This window comes from Choloepus didactylus, chromosome 24 (assembly GCF_015220235.1).
Source record: "Choloepus didactylus isolate mChoDid1 chromosome 24, mChoDid1.pri, whole genome shotgun sequence".
Lineage (NCBI taxonomy): Eukaryota > Metazoa > Chordata > Mammalia > Pilosa > Megalonychidae > Choloepus > Choloepus didactylus.
The window spans coordinates 10073923-10100320 of record NC_051330.1 but is presented as its reverse complement, the minus strand read 5'-3'; the positions used below and the strand labels follow the sequence as shown (position 1 = coordinate 10100320).

Sequence of the window (26398 nt, the reverse complement as noted above, 5' to 3'; positions counted from 1 at the left end):
TTGGTTTTAAGATGATAACACTTCTTTAGTTTCAATATTTACGAAAACGAGAATAATGCCACTTGCCTTCCAAAGCCACAGAGAGAATTAAAATAGATCATATGCTAGATGAGAGTATCAAACCACTGATGGGTGTTTTTTGCTCACTAACTGCCAAACTGACTGACTTCACATATTAGAGTCTCACTGAGTTCATTTGTAATTTGGGCCTAGCCAAAATGATGGATTATTGCATATTACTAATTTGGGATCATGAAATAACCAAAACAGAAAAAAAAAATTATTAAATCAGGGAGAGCCACGACTCTCTAATACTAGAAATGAAAGATTTGTTGTGTTAGCTCCATACTTATCACAGCTATCACTGCAAACTTGCCATTTATAGTATTATATATGCAGTTCCTAATTCAGCAGAGAAAACCTGTGAAATATTAGCAGACTTTCAAGTCTCCACCAAATTCCACCTTGATATTGTGTACTAACTTGACATACTGTAGGAGTTAATTTCCCTTTCTCAACTTGTAAAGGGTTAAATTCTTCTGCTGTCATATGAGTGGGAAGGTATAAAAATCACATGCAACAGATGACTCTAACATCAGAGCAAAAGGCAAGCTCCCGCCAGCTGCCAATCAGAAATAAACATCAACTCTCCAGGCAACCTAGAATCTCTGGGTTACAAGCCAGGAGAGGGCAAGATGAAATTCTGTTAAATTTATAGTCACCCTCTTGTGTATAAATTCAGAAGAAGAAAGCCTAACTTTAAAAATGTCTAATGAATATTTATGGTGCAATTATTCTGTGCTCCACACTAGGCCCTGGGGATATTGCGTGAACAGGACATCAACCTGCCCTTGAAGAAGGGACGGCACAGCGAGAATGCATGCAAGTAACCAAACAGCTACGGGCCAGCTGCTGGTGCTGCAGGACTGGAGGGAAGAGGGCAGCTGGGGATCCACGGGGAGCCTCATGAAGAAGGAGAGGCCCGAGTTAACCACTGGAGGAGGAAGGACTTCCAAAGGGAGCAGCCCACGGAGCCAAGGACCAGAAGTGGAGGAGAGTGTGGCAATGGCAATGGCAATCCGGGTGGAGTGTGGGTATCCGTGGAGGTGAGGGAGGCAGGCTGGCCACAGGCACGGTGCAGCAGGCAGAAGGGTGGCTTCCCAAACACGTCCACATCCTACTCCCCCGAACCTGGGCATGTGTTACCCTGCATGGCAAAGGGCCTTTGCAGATGTGATGAAGTTAAGGATCTTGGAGATGGGAAGATTATCCTGGATTATCTGGGTGGGCCACTGGACACCAGAGTCCTTATAAGGGGAAGGGGAAGGGGGAAGTAGGAGGGAGATTGGAAGATGTGCCGCTGCTGGCTTTGAAGACGGAGGAAGGGGCCACGAGCCAAGGAATGCAGGCAGCCTCTAGAAACCATAAGAGGCAAGGAAAGTCTCTTCCCCTAGAGCCTCCAGAAAGGAACACATGCCCACTGACACTTGATTTTAGCCCAGTGAGACCCATTTTGGACTCTGGACCTCAAGAACTATAAGATGGTAAATGTATGTTGTTTTAAGCTACAAGGTCTGTAGTAATAGGTATCATGGAATTGGAGGTGTGTTGTCAGCCTGATTTGGAGTTGGTGACATAGAGGACAGACTGGAGGGATGTGGGGCTGTAAACAGGGAGATCATTTAAGAGGCTACGGTAACAGCCCCAGAGAAATGGTGAGAGCCAGAACTAAACAGAAGGCAAAGGACTTCAGGGTGGGGGGTGGATAAAGTGAGAGTCTGGATACAGGCCCTAAGATCAGAATCACATATCAGGGTTTGGGAAAAAAAACCCAGAAGACGGCATTGCTGAGGTTCAGCAATGCAAGTACCAGAAAAAGTCCCAGAGAAAGCCTCTTTGGCCAGAAGGGGGAAAAACGAGGGGGCAGGGAGAGGAGAGAAGGAAAAAGAACTTGCAACTGGGAAATTAAAAACGTCTAAATGCATCGGAAGACAGACAATATCACAACTAATCCACATATACAAAAAATTCAGCAAAATTGGAGGCAAGGATCTAGCAGACATCACTGTAACCAAGAGTTTGGCTTTGTATTGATCCCCAAATTTCCCAGGAATGAGCTGAAGGCACAGGGGTTAACTGCAGTCTTTTACAAACCTGTGATCTTTATATGGCCCTCTTCATCCAGGAGGATGCTAGAAGAAAGGGAAAGAGAACACACGCTTTAAAAGGAGACACAGAAAATTAAAAGGCACGCTAGAGCTCCAAGGGGGTGTATAAAGGCACTGACAGTTCAGAAGCACCAGAAAAGCCTGCCCTGGGAGTTTAGAGCGGCAGAGGCACCTACCTGTTGTTTGGTAAAGGAGAGTTTTCAAATTACTGCTTCCCAATTCAACAGCTGCAGCTAAGCGCTCATGGCTATTTGGGGAGGCAAAGGGGGTGCTTGTATGTTCTTGCAATGGTTTAATCAGGCAAAAGCTACAGGCTCAAAAGCTTACTGAGCCTGCAGGGAAATCTGGGCACCCTCCAGACCATCCTGCACTAAGAACAGGCTTGAGGGGGTCTGGTCTGGCTCTGCCCCATGGGGACCCTGGAGCCACGTCTGTGCCCAGGCCACGTCTCCGCACCCCGAGACCAGCGCTTCTGCTTCTCCCCCAGACACCTCCTCTTCTCATCTGGCTGAGCCCTGCCCTGGCTCTCGGGACCAACCCTGAGCCCTGGTGAAAGCCGTGCACACCTGAGGCCTGAGCCGGGAGGGACACTTGTCATCATGCAGCTTTTATTTGTTGTAGAGGCTGGTCCCAAACCCGCATCCTCTCTTCTGGCCACAGGGTCCTAGTTTCATTCCCTGGGTCCGAGCCCTCATCATGGCCATGTGTTTTGTCCCTCTGGATTCCCCGGGAATGGGATTTCGCTTTGTTTTCCCCATCTCTCCTGCCACGGGGTGGACAGAGCTCCTTGTTAAAGAAGACACGCAGAATCTTCTGGTAAGAGCCGGAGAAGGATGAGCACCGAGTGACCACCTTTTTCCTTCACCTTTCAAGTGAGTCTACGGTTGTCCTGCCCACAGATCCCCAGCTCCTACTTGCCCCATCTTTTTTGGGTTGTAAGCAAATCCTATTCCCTCAGAGCTTGGGAAGGATCAGCGTAATCCTCAGGAGACCAGGGATAGAGTGGAGAGAAACAAAAGCCGATCTCAGGGATTAATACACACCACCTTTAAAGATCCGCCATGGGATTATACTAAACAGCACTATTTTATGAACATGGGAAGGGAAATGTTGCAGCGTGTAATTAAGATGGCAGCTTATAATTAGGGAGGCAAATGTTTTCACCTTTGCTTTTCGGTTATACTTAATCTTGACCCAGAAATAGGCAACTTTCACGATTAATTTCCTAATAATCCTAATTGAACAAGACCTTTCTCTTCGACTCTGCAATTACATATTACTATTTTTAACCATAAGGATGATTTTGACATTTAAAGGGAGAGAGAACAAGCAGGTGCTGCTTTAGTGTAATCCCAGGGCCCGCTTCTCCCAGACAGGGCTCTTCCAGGGACCACATCTTCTGGAAAGAGAGAACTGAGTTCCAACATTAGCACTGATGTTTACAACGTGATCTGCATGAGCTGGGCGGTCATTAAAGGGAGGTTAACTCCTGAGATGATCTTTGCAACAACCAGAGGTGACAGGCCAGACCCCAATTATCACTTCCTAATTACAGGTGGGAGAAAGGGGGGTGCCCCGGGTTCCACCTGCCCATCCAGGTGTCAGGTTGGTGGTTTGGGATTTGACATTTGGCCTCATGCTCCCTGTCTCTGCAGGAGACAGTTTTGCTTGAAAGATATTGTTCTTTCTGTGGGATTATTCAAGATAGGCCTTTTTATGATATTTTAAAAATATATTTATTTAGAGATGCAGCTCGTGATGGCCTCCTTTGTTCAGTTAAGTCAAAACCCTGCACTGAACACAATTCCCTCGATCCCAGGCAGATGTGCCCTGTATCACACATGCCCGGAGCAGGGCCTTGTTTCTAGGCTAACCCAGGTACAGATGCTACATTCAGTGAAACTGGCTGCAGAGAAGAGTTTATTTTTTCCTCCCGTTCTGTGTAGGTGAAAGAGGGATCTGGGGCTTGGGCTAGAATCCCAGCCCCTGATGGACCCTCATGAGGTCTTTAACTCAGTGGCACGGGGCTGCCTTGCTCTGCTCAAGGCTGGGGGGTCCCGGGGTAGGAGAGGGCCTCGGTCTCGGAGGGTGCTCTTAATCTCCTCCATCAGGCAGTGACTCGTGAGGGGGATAACTGTGCACTTCCCATGGGGACCGCTGTTTAGGCCAGGCATTGACCCTAAATGCCACAAAAATCTCTTCTTTTCCAAGTGGATGACTCCTAGTTTTTGCGGCAGCTCTACACAGAACATATAAGTAGAAAAAAAAAAATATCCAAAAATAGGAACACTATTATTTTGGAGGGACTGATTTATTTATTTTTAGAAGAAATTAGCAAACTATATTAGAAGTAATCTTACAAATTTTCGTGGCCAACGATACACAAATCTTATAGGAATTTGGGCCTGGGGAGTTCTGATGCCATTATTTTTTCATAAATTTTTTGAAAAGTTAATCTGACATGTCACCTAAAAATGCACCAAATAGTTAACTAAGAAAAGGCTAACCGACCCCTTTGCTTAGGCTTGTTGAGGTTGCTGAAAGCACTCACTCAGTCTGGAGGACAAGAGAACAGAAGCGGAAAGGAAGAGACTGACCAATTCAGAGGGAAAAAATCTGAGATTTTCTTAAGGGCAGGATGAGCCTCACCAAGGAGAGAGGGTTCATGGAAGGGAAGGAGCAGTGGACGCGGACTCAGAAGTGCTCCAGCTTTACCTGGACATGAACACTGGCCTTGCCTCTCTCCGTTTATATAAAGATCAGATGAAAAGAGCCCAAGAAATTCCCATAAGGGGCAGCGTAAGCCACGGCACCGTGGGAAACCCGTGTTCTGTGCACTTATTCAGGTGCTGGGGAAGTGTGGACTTTGCCAACCCTCTTTGGAAACCCCACTTAAGACTTGGCAGCATGAGGCTTTCTTCCCAGCTGATTTTCTGCTACATGTTCGCATACGAAAGAAATAGTGAGACATGGCTAACGTGGGCCAGCAAAAAATAAGGGGTGAATGGGCTTATGACGATTTCACCCTATTTTCTTCTTACTTACTTCTCAGGTTTGAGATCTCTGTAAATGATCCCCAGCCCGTGGAGGTGGTCTAAAGCCAAGGCTAGCTCAGCTAAGTAAAACTTGACGTCTTCTTCAGTGAACATGACCTAGGGAAAAAAGAAAAGAACAAGTCTGTTTACCTTCCTCTGTGGCTGGTTTGTTTTAAAGAACTCTGCCAGAAAATCTATGACTCAGCCCCAGAACGTATACACTTCTGTCAGTTGTGCTCTGCAGAAAACCATGGGCTCCCACTCACCATGCTTTCCTGGCTCTTCTGATGGAAACATGACTTCTCTTTATGGTCTGAAGGTACGTGAAATGAGAAGAAAGACGAAATACGAAGTTGACTTAACTTCACGTGGCAAGTGGGGCTGTCAGAAACAGCTCTTTCCTCTCCTCCCCGTTCTTCTCACCCCCACAAATCCTTTAGCTATGAAATATTTCTGGGTTGTATTTTAAGAGGAGTGCTTCTGATGTGAATTCATAGCATTCTAACACAAATAATTAAACCATGCCGTAAAGACAGGGGGAGGAGCTATTGCAAGTGCCATTTCTAATTCATTCCTTCTCTCTTCTATTTTGCTTTTTTATCTTGGGGCTTGAGGCAAACTACTAACTGTTGACCAAAGTGGGAGAGTTCTCCCAAACACAACAGCTGTAAGGAAGGGCTGGTGTTGAGGGGACTTGTCTGGAGAGGGGGACTTGGGGACACCAGGGGTCAGAGAACATGTTTCAAGCTCTCTCCTCTCTTTGAGGACTGAGGCTCTTGCTCATGAAAGGGCTCAGGAGAGATGAGGCCTGGGACAACCCAAATGCTCATGTGACAGAGGCCCCTCACTCAGTCCGGCTCAACAGACATGAGGCCGCAGTGCCCAACAGACCTTAGAGTCATTATTTCTTAGTGATGCATCCCTGTCGTCACGACTGTTAGAATCAGCACATATTTTTTTGCAGTTGCCTCAATAGGAAGCCAAATCATTATTACAAGCCATTTTTTAAAATCCACCAGGGGAAATCAAATAGAAGTCCATATTATTGCTGAATTCTCTCTCTCTGAAGGTAGATACTTGAAAAATCAATATGCAATCAGAAGGTTGCATGGCAAGCATGGAACTAAAATAAGGGCCGTTAGGGGGACTGAAAGTCTAATGCTGTCAGGCAAATACAGATTGGGGCACCTGTTCTGCAAATGAGATATCTGTAAGCGGGGCAGGGACCGTGAAGCTGGCCCTTGCTACCACTCCTTGCTCTGGAATCCCCTTGCCCTATCTTCCTTACCTAACCAGCATCTTTTCCAGCTGGACATTTCTAAATTGGTCAGTATCTTCAGTGGGCCTACTTATAGTCAAATTTTGTTGGCAGTCAGATTCTCTTTCATCTGATCATGCTTCTGTGTCCTGCCTCACCATGTACCGAATTTGCAGATCTGTGCTCACAGGTAAACCTTATTTCTCTAATTTTCCAGTACGCAGGGCTCATCTCTGTGCAGTCCCCAAGTACAAAGAACAAAGGATTTCTCCAAAGAAAGGATAAGCCACGTACATACATGTTGTTTGAAGGCAGGTGGCCTAGTGAGGGGCACACAGTGGACTGGGGAATGCACCTGTTGAATGAGAGAACTCAGGGGCTCCCAGTGTCCCCTGGGCCCACACCTGACAACTATGCTTTTACTCTGAAATAAAGCATCTTATGGAAGATTTGTTTACCTCTTGTGAGAAGTTACAGGCTGTTTGTTAATTACAGTTGCCTTTAAAAAAAATTTTTTTTTTTTAAATTAGAGAATTAGGTAATTGTGAAAATAGTCTTTTGGCCACCGTTACAATAAACTAACTGTGGGCTTTCATCCCCTCCATGCAGGGCAGCAAGGAGAGGGCAATTGACGGGTCTATGCCTTTATGGGAATTCTTTGCAGAAGTCTTTTTCTTATGAGCTTTCAAGGATGCCAAGTTTCTTGCTTGTGCAAGTTCTTTAACACCAACACACATGTACATACAGATATCACACAAACATATACACACCTACACAAGACACACACACAGACACACACATGAACAATTTCCCATCAGTGCGGCTCAATCCCTCCCGTGCCAGTTTGGATGTATCATGTCCCCCAGAATGCCATGTTTTTTAATGCAACCTTGTGGGGGCAGATGAATTAGTGCTGATTAGGTTGGAACCTTTGGATTAGGTTGTTTCCATGGAGATGTGATGTACCCAAATGTGGGTAATACTTTTGATTAGATTATTTCCATGGAGGTGTGGCCCTGCCCATTCAGTGTGGATCTTAATTAAATCACTGGAGCGCTAGAAACGAGCTGACAAACAGAAGGAACTCAGTGCAGCTGCAGCTTAGAGATACATCTTGGAAACGACCACTGAAAGAAGACTTATGCTGACAGTTTGCTCTGGTGAAGCTAAGAGAGGAGAAAAAATCCCAAGAGCAACATTTTGGAGAATGCCATTTTGAAACGCAACCTGGGAGCAAGAAGATGCCAGCCACGTGCCTTCCCAGCTAACAGAAGTTTTCCGGATGCCATTGGCCATCCTCCAGTGAAGGTACCCGATTGTTGATGCCTTACCTTGGACACTTTATGGCCTTGAGACTGTAACTGTGTAACCAAATAACCCCCCTTTATAAAAGCCAATCCATTTCTGGTGTTTTGCATCCCGGCAGCATTAGCAAACTGGAACACCTCCTGTGCCACTTGAATTCCAGAAAGAAATCCACAGTGTCTGGTTCTTGTGGGAAGGCAGCTTACCTCTTTGGAGAGTCTGGTGAAAAGATCTCCTCCTCGCAGGAAGTCCAGTATCAGATAGAGTTTTCCTTCCGTCTGAAAGGCTGTGGAGGGAGGGATGTTTAAACATGTCAACAGTGGTGAAGGTCTCTTTGAAGTGGGCAATATTCTCTCTGACTCAGTGTCTTCGTAGTTCAAAAAGACCAGTTTCTCTCTGGCTCCCAGGCTACTGTGTAATCTGTAGAGCGGAGTCATTTCAGAAACATGATGGGAACCCAGCCTGGAAACCAGCTTGCCAGGAGCAGAAAATAGGAAAAAATGATCTACTCCTGAATCAGTTCTCTCTCTCTCTCTTATGAAGAGTTTTGAGATTGTTTTCCTTTTCTTTCTTTTCCTTCCCCCCCTTCATTCCTTTCTTCCCCCCTTTCTTTCCTTTTATATCACAAAGGGAACAGAAAGATACATAGGGAGAAAAGTATTTGCATATTCAAAAGTGCTCTCATTATCACTGCTATTAACAGGCTTCAGTCACAACTGGGTCTTATTTATTGAGTCTGCTTTTGTCATAATATGTTTAGTGAGTATTGTGGGGTTGGTTCTAAAGATGTTTGAATGATGCCTTCTTTTCCTTTCTAGACTCTCTTGAATTCCATTTTTCTTGCAACTCATGTTCTAAGGGAACCCATCTTTTGAATGCTTCTTTTATGGTTGAGCTTGTGACTGGCCAGCCTGGCAATTTCTATGTTGGGACCTGATCATCATGTGGCATAATTCTTCATTTTTTTAAATTTATTTTTTTAAATTCCAGGCCATGGACAGCACACATAGCACTGGTCCACCACTTGGAAGGGGCAGGCCTCTGTGGGAAGCATGCTGAATGAGCACATGAGGATAAAGGGAAAGCAAGCATCACAACTACTTGGTGCTCAGTTCAGTGGGATCGATGATGCTTCATTCAGCCTCTGCTATACACATAAGACGCATGGCTGGCAGTGGTCCTGATATCACAGCATGCAGTGAAACTTTTTATTTTCTCCAAGTAAATGCTGGATGCATTATAAATGCGGAGCTCTTAAGAAACACAGAGTCTCTAACTAGAAAACTCTTTGCCAAAATTGTGTAAAGTGAAGTGTGAATCAAAGAGTGCTCCAACCTTGAGTTTGATGGACAGAATTAGAGAATGAGCACCTTTTGATCAAACACACGGGCAATGCAGAGTCTAAGATTCAAAGTCTCTGTAAGATGCCCAGGACTTAACTTCTTCAGAAAATGATCCAGAAACCAATGAACGATATACAAGGATTGGATCTGACACCAGCAAATCAGCAGTAGAAAGGGCAGTGATGTAATAATATATAAAGTTAACCTCTCCTCCAAGTCTTTGTTCTTTGTAGGATGGAGAGTATAATAGTACCTGCCCACAGGCCTAAAAGAGACAATGGCACAATATCTGGCTTATAGCAAGTGCGCAATAAATGTTAGCTTTTTTTTTTTTTTGAAACAATAGGCTATACAGTGTCCGAGCAAGACTGAATTGTTATCTTAACGATACAAGAAATTAACCAGCCAAAAAGCTAGGAGTCTCCTCTGTCCAACTTTTTGGGTTGCGTTTATGCCTTTGCTTCACCGTGAGGTATGTCTCACTAATAATCTCCCCGAAACTCCATCTCACCCCGCTGCCTTTGAAACCAACACACAAGGACATCATTTTGTTGCTGCTTTATACTTTATGCACGTTACTTATTCAAGTAAACTTCAATGTAGTATGGTATGACTCTGGAGCCACCATTTTATTAATTTTTAAAATTTGAAGACCCAACCCACTGTTTCTCTGAGGAAATAAAAAGGCAGAAAGTAAGCTGTGGAAAGCTGCATGGCACAGTGGACACGTGACCTGAGGTAAATTATTTGATCTGAGCCTCGGTCTCCTCTTCTGAAAAGTGTAAATATTAACCAACCTTGAATGGAAATTTCAAGAGTTCAATGAGCTATTTTTAAAATGCCTGAAACACAGTAGTCACTTAAAACCTAAGGGGTGTTATTTCTGGTTTAAAGAAGTTATTAGGTCATTAAACATTTTATTCTGAAACAATGCAAAAATATGTCATAGAATTCACCCCAATTTAGGTGAAGAGAGCTCTTAAACTAGATTATCAGTGACGTTAATTTAATTAATAATAATGGATAGCCCCATCTAAAATTAGGTCTTTAAAATGAAAATAGAGCATCTCAATCATAGGGAAGAGGAAAACAAAAGAGATTAGGCGAGATAAGATAAATTCACCACCAGACGGATAGGCCTCTTTAAGATACAAGAGGAATTTTCTTCTTTCTGACCTTGACTCCTTTTACGTTGCCCTTGAATTGGAGAAGGTTGCCCTACGTTCTCTCAAAAGTATGTTATTTTGTACTGCATTTACCATAATGAAGCTTTACAATGAACGGGTGATTCACTTCTGCCAAAATGTCTCTCTCCATCTTCGATCTGACACGGTCGCGAACTGCAAAATAGAGAAACAAGCTTTAAAAGGACAGAACTTAGAGTTCTGCTGAACGCTGAATCTAAAAAATTAGAAACAACTAATTTCCCCCAACTTTTTATTATAAAACTTTTCGAACATGTATCATGATCACCCCAAAATCCTCCACCTCGATTTGAGAATTAACATGACACATTTGCCTTCTAATTCTCTCTTTACACACACACACATACACACACATTTTTTTAGCCAAAAATATTGAAAATAAATTGTAGACATCTTGATCCTTTACCATTAGGTACATCTGCTAAGAATAAGGACAATCTCTGATACAACTAAAATACCACTGTCACACCTACGAAAATTAACAATTCCACTGTGCAATCTAATAAACAATCCATGTTCAGAGTTTCTCAGTTTCCCCACCTTGTGATTAATTTTTGAGTCAACTTGCCTGGGCTACAGTGCCCAGTTGTTTGGCCATCCACTGGCCTCGATGTGGCTGTGAAGTCATTTTGTAGATGGGATTAGCACCTGCAATCAGTTGACTTTGAATAAAGATTACCCTTGACAGTGTGGGGGAGCCTCATCCAAATCAATTGGAGGCCTTTAAAAGCAAAGAGGTACTGAAGGATCCAGACTAAAGAAGGAATTCTGCCTCAAAATTAGCACATGAACTCCTCCAGGAAATTTCCAGCCTGCTGACCTGCCCTACACATTTCAGACTTGCCAGCCTCCACAATTAAGTGAGCTAATTCCTTAAAATAAATCTTAAAATAATGTACGTATGTAGATGTGTAATATGTGTATGTGTTTGTGTGTATACTGTTGGTTCTGTTTTTTTTGGAGAATCTTGGCTGATACACCATTGCCACCAGGTCTTCGATAGCTCTTACCTTTTGCAAGCTAAGATCTAGTCAAACTTCACACATTATATTTGCCTGTTGTGTTTTTTTTAAATTCAGTTTTATTGAGACATATTCACATACCATACAATCATCCATGGGGTACAATCAGCTGTTTACAGTACAATACAGTTGTGCATTCATCACCCCTATCTATTTTTGAACATTTTCCTTACACCAGAAAGAATCAGAATATGAATAAAAAATAAAAATAAAGAACACCCAAATCATCCTCCCCCCATCCCACCCTATTTTTCATTTAGTTTTTGTCCCCATTTTGCTACTCATCCATCCATACACTGGATAAAGGGAGTGTGATCCACAAGGTTTTCACAATCACACTGTCACCCCTTGTAATCTACATTGTTATACAATCATCTTCAGGAGTCCAAACTACTGGGTTGGAGTTTGAGAGTTTCAGGTATTTACTTCTAGCTATTCCAGTACATTAAAACCTAAAAACTGTTATCTTCATAGCACGTAAGAATGTCCACCAGAGTGACCTCTCGACTCCATCAGGAATCTCTCAGCCACTGAAGCTTGTTATGTTTTTAATTCTTTTTGTATCCTGAATAGCCTCCCACCTTTTCTTTTTCCTGTGCCATTGACTTTTTGATAATTCCAGGCCAGTTTTTTTGAAGAAATGTGACACATTCTGGGTTTGTCTGATCACTGCCTAACTGATTTCTCTAATCTTCATATTCCCTGGAAACCGAGGTTAGGTCTTGAGGCTTTATTAGATTCAGGCTAAATATTTTTTTGGCAAAAATCCTTTGCTGATGATGCTGTCTACTTCAGATTACATCAGGTCAGCAGGTGCACTGACGTGGCTAAGGTGACGAATGGCAAACCTCTCCATTGCAAAGGTTCACACACCCCACTGTAAGCACTGAGGAACCTGCGGGGTGATATTCTGTCATCACATGAACTTTGGATTCCCTAACAATCTCATGATGTTAGCATAAATGGGCGATTCTTGCCTGAATCATTTGGGGTTACAAAATATTTATTTTCTAATTTGGGATGGAACTGGAAATCTAGAGGAAAATTCCTTCTCTCCCTGAGAGTCACGATGGACCCATGTGCTTTTAAAATACTTTTAATTTGGCATGTTATACCCAATTACAGATATTCTTCTTTTTGATGCCCACAGCGGCCCAAGTTTAGCCATTTGGGAATAGAGGTGTAATTAGTTTTCAGATAAAAACAAACAAAAAACAACAAAAACCTATCACCACTTTAGGATAAAAGCAACTCTGATTCCTGTAGAAATGGGCATATCCAGGTGAGCCTGTGCATCTAGGTGTCCTCACGTGGACCCAGGTGAGTGACGGTTGAAAAGCCCCTCCTCCCTCCACGATAAATAGCACATTCCTGGGCCTTGCGACTTATATTTCTGAAGGTTTACTTAAGAGGTCCTTCCCATTCCAGGTCGGAAGGATAATCTCTTACATTCTGCTCAACCACGTCTCAGTTTCACCTTTCACTGTCAGGTACTCAGGCTCTCTGGGATTCTCCTACATCTTTGGAGCCATGGAAGTTTTACTTTTCCCCATATAGGGAGCCTGTTTCCCTGACACCCTTTACATGACAACCCCTCCTTTCTCCATTAAGCTCTGACAATAGGGCCTGGAGGTCAAGATCAAGAGTGAAGACTCTGGGGTCGACCTCCTGGGTCAGCTCCTGGCTCTGTCCCCATTAGCAATCATCTTGGGCTGCTCTTTGCTTCAGCTTCCTCACATATAAAGTGGAGATCATAATAGCACCCACTTCATAGGGTTATTAAGAGAACTCGATGAGGTAATATGAGGAGTGTGGGAGTACACGCACAGAGCAATGCTTTGGCGGCTTTAACTGCTGGCTGTGGAGTTGCCTTCTTGCATGTTGTGATCCCACGGGTTTGTCGCTGATGATCCCTCCTGCCCCATTGCCCTGTCGGTCTCTGCACCAATATCAGGCTATTGTTACCACGGTAGCTCTGTAAGATGCCTTACTGCTCAGAAGGGCAAGGAGCCAGATGCACAAGCAGTGGTGTGTGCTGGGCAGAGCCGCCTTGCCACTGGCCTCCTCTTCTAGGGGCTGAGTAAACTCCCCTCCCAGTTGGTTACTCCCTGTGGTGGAATATTGAGGTGTAGGGTGTAGGGGAGTCTGCTCACTGTTATTCATGCCCCATGTGACACACGCAGGGGCTTTCCTTCTGGTTAAATTAACAGAATCATAATTTCATTGCTTGAAAGTTCTTGGAGATCAAGTAATTCAATCCTTACATTTTATAGAAGAGGAAACCAAGATTTGTCAAAAAAAAAAAAGAAGCTACTCAAAGCCAGATGGTTGGTGTGGGCCATGCTGGGACAAGAACCCCGGGCCCACTGTCTTTCCAGTGGATGAATGGGCAATATTTCATTCCTACTAGCAGCACTGTATTAGCTAGAAAACCAGCAGGCAGCGCAAATTACATCCACGGAAGACAAAACACTCTGGGGAAGACGAAAGAGAAACAAACCAATTTAGGTGGTGAAGGATCAGTTGAAGCTAGGGCTATGAATGGAAATTATTACCAAAGTAATGAAAGCAAGAGCCCTGGGTTCAGAAGTTAAAATGGTTGCTGAGCATTTTATTTAATACGATTTTATCTTGCTGGCTGTGAGCACATCTCTGGAGTAAATGTTTTCTGAGTCTGGAGACTCTTTTCTCCTCTGGGGTCATGGAATTGTGCTATAAAACTTTTTAGAAGGCTGGGTTGCAGAACCTCATCTTGCCATCCCGTCCTGTTTATCACTTGTATGGAAAACCAGCGTGGGAGTTAATATCTCAGTGATTTGGATTCCTGAATTTTGGTTTGTGTAGATTTTCTTGTCTAAGTAAATGAACCAGAAAATAGGCAATAAGATTGCAGATTTAGTGGAGACGTTGAAGGCAGAGTGAAGATTCCTTGAAAGGTGAGACAAGAGTGATGTGGAGAAATGGCCAGTCCTCCTCAGCTCTTTTATAAATTAGGCAACTATATGGCCAAGTAAACATCGTAGTCACCTAGCCTCGTGGTTTTTTTTTCCCCTCTCACTTCTTTTTCTTCCCCCTGACTCTTTTTCCATAAATTTTTGTTAGGCTTCTTTGTGTTAAGTCATGGAAGCCAAAGCCACAGACTGCCTATGGAGGAGACAGGCTGTAAGTAAGGAGAGAAGGTGGAAAGAGGGAGAGACCCAATCTGAAAGAGAACGTGGGAGCTGGGGACAGGACGGAGGCGATGCCAGTGGGAAGTTTCCAGGAAGTTCTCAGGGAGGATGTGCTACATTTTCAAGAAGTTTAGGAGTCCTCCGGGTGCTCTGTCAGGAGAAAGGCACTGCAGTAAGAGACATGGCTGTCCCGGGAAGCTGTGCCTTGCTGCACTGGGTGGGAATGCAGAGCTGGCGGTGGCTGTGGTGGTGGAGAACAGCGAGGCAAGGACCCAGGAGAGGCTGGGGGGCTGTGAACAGCGCAGAGAGGAGGTGAGCGGGGCTTTCACAGAGCGTGGCAACGTGGCCTGCTCTGGACTTTAGACAGTCACCTGGAGATCGCAGCAGTGTGGCGGATGGAATGGAGGGAGAAGAACGTGGTGGCGGGGCCTGGTGAGGGCACTCCTCTTGGAGTCTGGGAGAGCGACACATCCCTGGCAAGCAAGAGGCAGAACGGAGAGATGCCAGTCTTTAGAGGAATTTAGACTTTAGAGGAGTTGTGCAGTATTGTCCTAGTCCTTCGGCTTGGATGAGTGGTGGAGAAGTTGACCAGAAGGAAAATCACAGGAGAGGGTGGAAGGGGTCCCTTTCTAGTCATGTTGTGTTAAGAGTCAGCAGCGCTTGTGGAGGTGCAATACCCAGCAAGACAGATGGGTCTGGAGCTAGAAGTGTGGTTTGAAGTCATCACCTCCACAGGATGGATGTGGTGGGCATAAGGAGACCACCTACAGGAGGGATGGAGAAAGAGAAGGGGATGTGGAGAGCACTGAGGTTCTGCTGGCTGTGGATGGAGAGAGGATTCAATGAGCTGTGGCCAGCAGTGCTGGAGACCAGGAGAGGGTGGGGGTAGGGAAATCAAGAGAGAAAGAGAAAGGAAAGAGTGTTCAGTCAGAGCAAATCCCTGGAGAATGTCTCCTGGGGGACAACTTCAGGAGGCACTGGCAGCTTCTGTGAGAGTGGCGGCTTGCACACCAGTTTGTCACCAACAGAAACTGTCTCTTGTGAGATTCAAGGAGGCTGGTCTGTGACGGGGTGTGACCAATGGAAACTTGAGAAGAAGTCGGTGTTTCTAGGCGCATTTTGCCTTGACTTTTTTTTTTAGAAGTCTTCATAGATATTTTTATTAAAAAAATATTTTTATCTGTTCATTCTCTGAAAAAAAAGTATAGCTCGTAATGAGCAAACATGAGAAAAATAGAGCGTGTTATTAAATGGGATGGCAATTATACACCAGAGAGAATACTTGAAAAGGCAAAACTTTATGCCAACATCTGTGTGACTTCATTAGGATGGTCTCCTGACAGAAACTAATTCCCGAGAGATAGGAAATACATTGACTGCGGTCTATAGATGTGCATCTCTCACCTGCCACCACAGGAGAATGAACTACGGGGGACAAAGCAAAACAATTTATACTGGAGATTATCTGGGATCTCGATGTTTCTGCCTGTCCTGAGTTACATACAGGGCACGGTGGCTGTAGCCTGTGTCAACACCAAAGGAAAGAGTTCCAGAAGAGCTGATAAAAGCAAAACTGAAAACTGTTAACTCTGTAAAAGATACAGAAAATGCTCTCTAGAGAAATTACCTGAAAGAAGAATGGACATTTTAAGTGGTGGAATCAGAAAAAAAAATATCTCTCAAAATAAATGTAAAGACTGAGAAAGAGAACCGTGGTTCATCAGTGTAGGCTTCTGCTGGTAAATGGAAGGTCTGAAGTTAGAGTTCATGTCAGGGGGCTGGGTGACGGCTCCTTGTGACACTAGTATATCAGAAGCCTGTCTTTCCAGGCAACTTGCTGACATTAAGTTGAGTTAGGATTAATGAGGACGATCTCTGTTTCTCTGTCTCCCGGACGACTGGGCAGCTGTCGTGGAGCCAGGCCGTGGCTGCACCCTGGGGACTTGGACTGACCTTCCTCGTGGTGAGAACCCTGCCATGTGTGTCCGGCAGGAAGACATCTGGCCAGGCTTCTAAAGCTGTGTCCTCCATCTCGTTAGAACAAACCCGTGCTGAGAAGGGTGTCTGGGGGAGCAGGTTTTCTGCTAGCCCACTCTGCCCTCCTTCTCCGGGAAGAAGTTCTCTCCCCTTCTGTCCCCTGTGTGTCCCAGGTCCAGGTAAGAAGATGACGGAGAAAACGGGACACCAGTGTTCCCATGCTCACTTTGCCATCTCTTTGCAAAGCTCACTCTGTGATGCTGATTAAAATAATCAAAAAATCCTCTAAATAGGATTGATGTTATAATCGAATTTTCGGATCTATGTGGAATGAAGAAAACTGTTTAATCACATAACTGATTATAGAGTATTGATAATGGAAACCTGAGGTCACAATAAGCCTCGTAAACAAATTAGAAAAGGATGTTTTACATTCAAATTTCCAAGGGGTTGTCTAGTTACAGTGGAAAAATACATTTATATACACTCCCTTCATCTTAGACTGAAAGCTCCAGATCAAAGAGTTAAATGTTAAAGACCAAGCCATAAAAACATATCTGATGTCTGGACTGGGAATTGTTTTGTTTTTTCTAAATAAAAGCAGTGGAAGAAATAACATAGGAAAGATTGATGGGGCTACAAAACACCTACAAACTAACCATCTAAACAGATCATAAAATTAAAGGCAAACACAGAAATTGGAAATTATCTGAAACAAACAGAAAAAGGGCCAGGAGCCTAAATAAATAGTGTCTCTGGATACTCTCATGATATCTGAGATAAGATAACAGAGTCAGGCCCAGAATCCAACTCCAACTGTGAGCATAATGTAATGTAGATAAACACAACGGTTCAAGGAAGACACTTCGGCTGAAGTGTTTTATAAGCGTGAGTGCCTTGCACATCCCTTGGCCATACACAACCATGGATTGGGTCTGGGGTGACGGGAAGCAGGAGAAGGCTGTGTTCTCATGACAGGACAGGTTAATAACTACCTAATCGATCATGCCTAGTTTCCACAGACTGATACAGGCTCGAACCACACAAGATGTCAAAGAACAGACTTCACACCAGACAACTGCCTGGGTACATGAAACAAACGTGTGGGAAAGGCTTTCCACAGTTCACTGGAGCTCCTCAGATCTGCATAAATCATGGCTTTGTTGGGGCAGAGTGGCAATGTTTTAATCTCACCAACACCTGCTCTTGGTGATGATGGCCATCACAGACAACACCTAGGGATGGAATGAAGAGGTCTAGAACCAGGTCTCTGACATTTGAGCAGACAGCCACGCTGTGGTAATTACACTAAGGAAGAAAAGAATGTGGAAAGCAAATGTTTTATTTTCTACCCCACTACAGAAAAATGCTAAACAAGCTACATTTAAACTATCTGAATAAGCTACCTCTTTGACAAATGACTCTTTGACAGCTAACAATTCCAAGTTTTGATTGCTAAGACCTGGATGCACAAAAAGGAAAATGTAGAGAGATGATTCCTTCATCCTTCCATTATTAAGTGATCAATGAGATACAGAAATTGTGAAAGTTATAGAAAGCTGAGCACTCATATCAGCTTGAAGTAAAACTTTGGGAATAAGTACCTGTTGGTTAGTTCTGGACTAAAGTTGAATTTAGAGCCAGATCATTTGAGCTGGGCTATTGCCTTTAAATATTTAGGATCTTGTCGTTTATAGGTAAATCTGGAAATTGACTGGGACTTGCTACTATAGATGTGGAAAGGAAAGAGTTCTAGGCAATTTTGAAATTCACTTACAAACTCTAGGTATTGAGGATACATTAAACATATTTTGGTACTTCAAGTTAACCCTGTACTTGTGGCCAACCTGCAACACGGAGAAGGAAGGTGATGTGGTTTCCATAGTTTCTACCTGTTCTGTTACCTGCTCTGTCACATTCCCTTCACCAGACCCTCCTTTCACGGCCCAATGGGGGTCTCTGGGGACTGAGATAAACATGTAGGGATCTATCAGTTCATCCTGCTGTCAAGAGCATGGTTGTTTTCCCCCCAAAATATGGAAGAGAGCACTTTGGGAGACTGCCCCAGTGGGCGTGATATAAACACAAATAGAGCTGCATTCTAGAAACCCTTTCTTTAAGGTCTGCCACCATTGCCCAACATTGCTTGACCTGTCTGATTTTTAAATTATGTCAATCAATATAGATTACATGCATATTATATTGTAGATTAAAGATAGATTTTTAAAAGAAAATTAAGGGTAAGATGAAAATAAATGTAAATCTGTCAGTCACTCTGAAGATGAGAAATGACCAACTACATAAGTACACATTAGAAAACAATCAAGGGGTCATGGTGGATACAGAGTTGAAAGAGAAGAAGCAGTGGCTTTCTTGTTAAAAAGCCCGAGGGGGAGTCGAGAGGTCACTCTGGAGGGTATTCCTAGGCCTTATATAGATTTCACCTTTTAGTCTTTAGTGTGTTGGAATGGCTAGAGGGAAATATCTGAAGCTGTCAAACTGCAACCCAGTGACCTTGATTCTTGAAGACGACTGTATAACTATGTAGCTTGCACAGTGTGACTGTGTGATTGTGAAAACCTTGTGGCTCACACTCCCTTTATCCAGTGTATGGACAGATGAGTGGAAAAATGGGAACAAAAATTAGATGAAGAATAGGGTGGGGTGGAAGGGATGGAAAGATTTAGGTGTTCTTTTTTGCTTTTATTTTTATTTTGGAGTAAGGAGAAGGTTCAAAAATTGATTCTGGTGATGAAAGCACAACTGTATGATGGTGCTGTGAATAACTGTGCACTGTGGATGACTATAGGGTGTGTGAATATATCTCAATTAAACTGCATTAAAAAAAGTAAATGAACAATGGGGGAGTGAGGGGAATGGGATGTTTTGGATGTTCTTTTTTCTTTTGATTTTTATTTTAATTTTTGGAGTAATGAAAACGCTCAAAGTTTGTGGTGATGAAAGCGCAACTATATGACAATACTGTGAACAACTGTACACTTTGGTTGTACATTATGTGATTATATCTCAATAAATTGCATAAAAAAAGAAACAAAATAAAATAAAATAAAAGTCCCAAGGGAGTGCAAGGGACAGGCCCGCCCGTCGCGCTGTGGTTTGCTTCACACTATAGTATCTGTGTGATCTGTGGTCCCTGCAGTTGCAAAGAGGCCCGACAATGATACAAATGATGGTTTTGTGTGGAAGCAGGGCAACTTCACGGAATCTGAAAACAGAGTTGATGTACAATTTTTTAACCCAAGACTTCATGACGTATACACCCTGGTCTGTGATGAAGCTCAGGTTCTTCCAAACTGTGTTTTCATTTCTCAGCACTTCCTTTGTTTGCCCTCAACAAAAGCCCCCAGTTCTAAAATGATATTCTATGAGTAGTTTTCCAAGACGCAGAACAAAAACTCATCTTCATGCATGATTTCTTAGCCTTCAGAGGTCTAATTTATAAGGAAAAAAAATGGCCGTGCCCCTCTCTCTCTGGCTAAGCCAACTTGAAAGGTGAAATCACTGCCCTCCCCCCTACGTGGGATCAGACACCCAGGGGAGTGAATCTCCCTGGCAACGTGGAATATGACTCCCGAGGAGGAATGTAGACCCGGCATCGTGGGACGGAGAACATCTTCTTGACCAAAAGGGGGATGTGAAAGGAAATGAAATGAGCTTCAATGGCAGAGAGATTCCAAAAGGAGCCGAGAGGTCACTCTGGTGGGCACTCTTACGCACACTTTAGACAACCCTTTTTAGGTTCTAAAGAATTGGGGTAGCTGGTGGTGGATACCTGAAACTATCAAACTACAACCCAGAACCCATGAATCTCGAAGACAGATGTATAAAAATGTAGCTTATGAGGGGTGACAATGGGATTGGGAAAGCCATAAGGACCACACTCCACTCTGTCTAGTTTATGGATGGATGAGTAGAAAAATAGGGGAAGGAAACAAACAGACAAAGGTACCCAGTGTGCTTTTTTACTTCAATTGCTCTTTTTCACTCTAATTATTATTCTTGTTATTTTTGTGTGTGTGCTAATGAAGGTGTCAGGGATTGATTTAGGGGATGAATGTACAACTATGTAATGGTACTGTGAACAATCAAAAGTACGATTTGTTTTGTATGACTGTGTGGTATGTGAATATATCTCAATAAAATGAAGATTAAAAAAAAAAAAAATGGCCGTGCACAAGCAGTCCTGTTGCTAAACATTTTGGGGTCAAAACTGTTTACTGTCAGCCACTCCAAAGAAAAAAGAAAGGAAGAAAACCGTAAATAATAAAAAATAGTAATCGCATTGATTACCGTAACATGCAGAATGTCCCAAAGACGTTGTTTTAGTCCTCTGTACTAGCTTATTTAAAATACGACTGACATAGTAACTTAACTTATTTACCTTAGACTCTCTCTGTGGATAAATCTGAAGTCCACTACTCTTCAGCATTTACATTGCAAAGGAATTTGAAGATGACAAGAAAACAATGCAAAAAATCCATTTCCTACTTTTTACATGTCTGTAAGTCAAGAAATACACTCTGGTGAAAACAACCATGCAAAGGACTCAAAAGCACACAGCTGGGTGCATCAAAAATGACTAAGCTTAGAGAACCTATTTCCTAAGGATATTTATCATAAGCACATGCAAAAGGGAAGCCTAGCTACTATTACAAAGAGCCTGGGGGAAAGAGATACATCAAAGATAGCTTAAGGGGGAATAATCTTTTCCTGTCTTTGCGTCCTAGAGAATGGAATGTGAAAGTAAAAATCTTGAACGGTAAATACCTTAAGTACAGCTCGTCAGGATGTGGCTTCCGTAGGAGGCTCAATGTCTGGTCAAGGGAGCTGGGAACCCTGGGGAGTGGCGGGGATGCTAAGAGGCTGCAAGGTCGCCCAACAAGACTCCGAGTTGGACTCAGCTTTCCAGCTTCACCATCTCCACGCAGCAGAATTTTGAGTGGGTGACTGACCAGCTTTGTGCCTCAGTTTCCTCATTGTAAAACGAGATAAGAGTAACACCAGTCTTCCCCATAAGAAGAAGGAACACTGCCTACTTGGGCTTGGGATTTATCTATTTTTTCCCCTAAGGAATTTGAAATCACTCAAATGTGAGTCCCTGACATAAACGAAGTAGCTAAAAAAATGAAATCTGTTCAAATGAAGGCATTAGTTGAAGCTTAGTTTCTGGGTGAGTCAATTTTTTTTTCCAGGCTTAATTCACTTTACTTTTCTTGAATGAAGAACCTGCCTGGTGCCCACGGCAGGGTGGGGTCCTCTGCATGGAGTCCCTGGTGTGGGTCTTTACAAGATGGTCAAATTCCTGCCAGGGACCCTTGGTGGACACGGTTCCTTTCCAGAGGTTGGGGTGAGATTGCTGTACATCCTGGAGATGGCATTGGAGGTGGCCTTGGGGGAGCTGCCCAGGGTGGCTGTGCGGCCCCTGGCCAAAGCGCAGCTGTCGTTAGTATGGCCATAAGTGGCAGCTTCTTGGGCACAGGGGCTGGGGTGATGCCAGGGCCTCTGGGGGCAGGGAGGAGGTGCCCCAGCACCCCAACACAGAGCTGGGGATGGCGTGGGGCTCACCGACCTTGTTCCCCCAGTGGCCCGCCACACAGGGAAGATGGAGAGCGTGGCCGGGACGACAGCCCCGTGGATGGTGGCGGCTACTTCTCAGAGCACTTCACACCCAGAGAGACATGGCCGTGGTGGTCCCTGATGATGACAAAGGCCCTGAGCCTGCCCTGTTGGCCAGTGCAGGTTTGCTTCTGCACAGGCGTAATTTCCAAAACCTTGTCCTTAATCGGCATCCCCAGGAAAATGTCAATGATTGCAGACCCCTTGCTGGGCAGAGAGCAGAGAGGTCTCCTCTCCTCCAGGGACCTGATCTTCATGTCTTAGGACAGGTGGTGCAGCATGGTGACAGGGAGTTGCTCCTTTTTCTCAGCCTCACCTCTGCAAGCTCCTCGGCCTTGGCCCCAGGCCTGACCATGGCCACGACCGCTACTGCTGCCTGGACTCTGCTGCCAAAGCCCCTGCAGAAGCCATCGTGGCCTCTCATTCCAGGGCAGCACTGGCTTCCCCTGCCATTTGGTGTTTTCTCCACGAAGAAAGCCCAATGTCCTTAATGGAGCATGTCAGAATAAGGTAAAGGGGAACCAAAGAAGTGGCACTGATAACCACCTTCTGACATGTGGAACCAACCGACCTTACTATGAGTTGGGACCACGCTGAGATGTTGCAATCGATATGAATGTAATCAATACACGTCTATATTGGTCACCGTGTACAGATCTGCCTCCCCGTGTATCTGCTGGCCTACACAATGATGCATCCAGGGCTTTGCCTCTGAAGGGAAGGACACAAGCACAACAGAAAGCTCCAGCCAGTTTCTCTCTTCCTTGGCCATCTGTGCCACCACAGTGGTTGACCATACGAGTATCGAGAAACGTGGAATCATGTCAACTGGTTCTTACTGCTTGACTTGCTTAAGCAAAGAGATTTTGCCAGAATGATGTTTTTTTCCCCGTTTGCTATCAATAGGACACAACTTATTTCCTTCGAGGCAGGGAAAATTTATCATCTTTGGCTGAGAAAGTTGACTTGCAGGGAAAATTGTTGATGGCATAAAAATTAGTTAGACGTGAAAATACAGGTGATGCCCTATTAGAAAATTATCGTTGCAAAGAAACATTAAATAAAAAAATCTCTTTGCATGTTGTGGCGAGTGACTCGTTGAAACAAGAGACAAATATTCCTGGAGGTTAGCTGCTTTTCTGGTTTCTATTCAGGCACCAGTCATCTTTAGCAATTAATATGATTACATGCTGTTAACCTTACAGTTGGAAAGACAAGTGATGAATTAAGACATAATTCTTTCTAATCAGATAGCAATTAATGCTCAGCCTTCCTCACCACTTCCTCACTTAGTCATAGCTAAATAAAACCTAGACAAGAAAAATCCTAACATAGCTCCTAAGCAAAACCATTTTCTTGTGGAGAAAAGGGTGAGCAATGAAGACGGCTAACACTCAATCTGTGTTATGTGCAGACAGTAGTTGTAAGCACTTTACCTGTATTAACTAATTTAATCATCATGTTAATGACTCCATGAAATAGGTACTAAAACTACCATAATCCCGATTTTAAATGGGAGAAAAGGGACATGAGGAGAGGTTCCCCAAGGTCACCCCGAGAATGCGCCTGGGAGCTGGGCATGGCCTTTGGATCTGCAGTTTGTGCTCTTACCCACTCATCAAGGAATCTCAGTGTTGTCCAGGCATTAGCGACACCAGGGGGACTTTTATAAATTCTCCTGCTCAAACCACATCCCAAGTCAGCTCTGGGAGTGGTCCAAGGAATGAGTACTTTGCTAAAGTCCCCCAGGTAATTCCAACGTGCAGCCAAGGTCGAGAATCACTGTTCTACCTCACATAGAGGCATTTCTTAGCTGTGGTGACAGTCTTCACTCGCTAACCCATGCCACCGAGGATGGGAATCAGGCTCGTTTCAGTTGCTGGGCCTGTAGCTTGGGAACATGTTTCTCAGCAGTACTCTTTTAAGCCATATTCCTTCATAATACAAAGCGGTGCATTGCCTTTGGGGCTACATTATATTTTGAATACATTATACAGAAGTCTTACTCCTGATAACTCAGTGTTGAGTCAGGAATACAGAAACTCTGTCGATTTAAAGAAGTTGAACATTTTTAAAGGGTCCTGAGGTAACTAGGATAGAAGCAATATCTTCCATTGCAAGGTGGGGAGAACGAGCTAGGAGGAAGGAAGTGGGAAGGGGAGAAAGCCCACAGCCTGCCAGCATGGGACACTTTCAACTGTGCTTACGCAGCTGACATTTCCTCTAGAAATGATTTGCCACCACTTTAAAGAAAGGAGGGGGCAGGCAGCTGACAACTCCAAACTTAAAGAGAAAATAGAGCTGTCAGAATCTGTTATCCTTGATGCTGAGTTATATGGAACCCCACTGACAACAATTTTCACTTCTGTACACATGACTGTCATCCAGGTTTTTGAGAAGCAATCTGGGGTTTTAAAACTGTTTTCACAAATGTCCCACCCCCTCTTCATTTTTCCTTTTCAAAATAATTTCACTATTCAAATTTCCTTGAGTTTTCTCTCGGGTGGGTTGGCTACCTGAAGTTTCCATTGTCAGTGAGAGCACATGGCTGCTGTTTTCACACTGTATTCCTTTTCTCTCTTTCAAATCCTTCGGAATTATTAATCAGCTTGCAAAATGGTGATATTATGAAGATGGAGAATGAGCCATGGGACATTTAAAGAACTCAGGCTCATGCGATGCAGAGGGGTTATAGCAAATACAAATAGAAATGATCTTTTGAGTCAACCCTCTCATTTTACAAGTGAGGAAAGTAAGAGATTAAGTATCCTTCTCAAGAACAAGTTTAGTTAGTGGTCGATCAGAAACAGACACCCTCTCTGTACGCAACTCAGTTATTTTATGATAGAGCCACAGGACAACCTCATGCAGAGTACTATTTTATAAAGCGTTTACACTTTCTTTTAAGATGACTTAAGATTCTAATTGAATTTCTCGGGAAAAATATCTTCCTTCCATTCTTTAGTGATGGATCATTATGGAAAGCTAAAACAGTGTATCATGTAAAACAATATTTGATTTTACAGTGGAATTTTTAAAGGAGCACAAGGAACTGGAAATTTTTCTATTCTTCTATGCTTGTATGGCTCATTCTCACAATATAAGAATAATTTTACATATGGCTTGGGAATATTTTAAAAATAACTTTTTATTACCCGAATAAATATATTTTTTTGTTGTTGACAACTTGAAAAACAGAGTATAAAGAAGAAAATAAAAGCTACACATCATTTTGTAGCTCGGGGATAGCCACTGTTTCCATTTTGGCATATTTCCTGCTGGTATGATCTAGATCTACTATTTGCGCAGACATATTGACCCAACTAACTATACTGACAGAGATATTAATATATTGAACAATATCCTATCATTCTGTCCGCAGTTTCATGCTTTCCTTCTCCCATGTACATAAGTCAGGAACATTTCCTCAGGGACACTCTGGATTGGAGTATAAACAAATATGAAGACACATGGGTCCACGGAGTGTCAGATCATCCAGACCGCGTGGTCTGCACACGAGCTAAGGAACCGAGACCAACGAGGAAAGAATCCAGGGCTCTGGCGACAGGTGAGACAAGGAGAGCAACTTTCCAGCGCCTCAGTTTTATTTCACCCTTCTAGAGTAGGGTGAAGAGCAACAGATTTCCTCTACAATGATTCCAATTTTACTCCTTAGGCTTTTTTTCTCCTTTTTCTTTCAAGAGCAGGAGAGGATGAGATCAGAATTGGGGAAGAAGGAACAGTTAAGATTTAAGAAGAAGGGAACTCACTACTCAAGGTCACAACTCTTTCCCTGGTGAAGTTAATACCGATTCTGCAGCCAAAAATTAAATCGTGTGTGCGTGTGGGGGGGTGAGTGTGTGTCTCCATCAAGAACAATCTGATTTTAATGCTAAACTATCCCATTTCTAACTTCCTCTGCCTGAAACTACAAGAAGGTGCCTTCATCTGGTTTTGACATAGGAAATCCCAATGCTTTGAGGATAAAAGAGAGGGTTTTAGTAAATGACCATGTTATTTAGCAGCCCTTCATTTTTAAAATAACAGCTTGATTGAGAAATAATTCACACACCATACAATTCACCATTTAAAGTGTGCAATTCAGTGGTTTTTTGGTATTTTCACAACTGCCACAATAAATTTTAGAACATTTTCACCACTCCAAAAAGAAACCCCATGCCTTTTAGAAGTCACTCCTCACATACCCCACCACCCCCCTACTCCTTAACAACCACTAATCTACTTTCTGTCTTATGGATTTGCCTATTTTGCTCATTT

At 43.5% G+C, this 26398-nt stretch overlaps 1 protein-coding gene and 1 pseudogene across 5 annotated transcripts in view; both read right to left on the bottom strand.

Annotated features, from left to right (window-relative positions):
- Positions 1–26398, bottom strand: part of RPS6KA2 (ribosomal protein S6 kinase A2) — a 482219-nt gene that overhangs the window by 85113 nt on the left and 370708 nt on the right. For all 5 annotated transcript variants that reach the window (XM_037817711.1, XM_037817713.1, XM_037817714.1 and 2 more), the window contains 4 exons: positions 10369–10449; positions 7973–8052; positions 5214–5320; positions 2155–2192 (listed from right to left, as the gene is read on the bottom strand). In XM_037817711.1, coding sequence (XP_037673639.1) covers positions 2155–2192; positions 5214–5320; positions 7973–8052; positions 10369–10449 — 306 coding nt within the window. The remainder of the gene's footprint in view (positions 1–2154; positions 2193–5213; positions 5321–7972; positions 8053–10368; positions 10450–26398) is intronic.
- Positions 20689–24667, bottom strand: LOC119519989 (annotated as a pseudogene).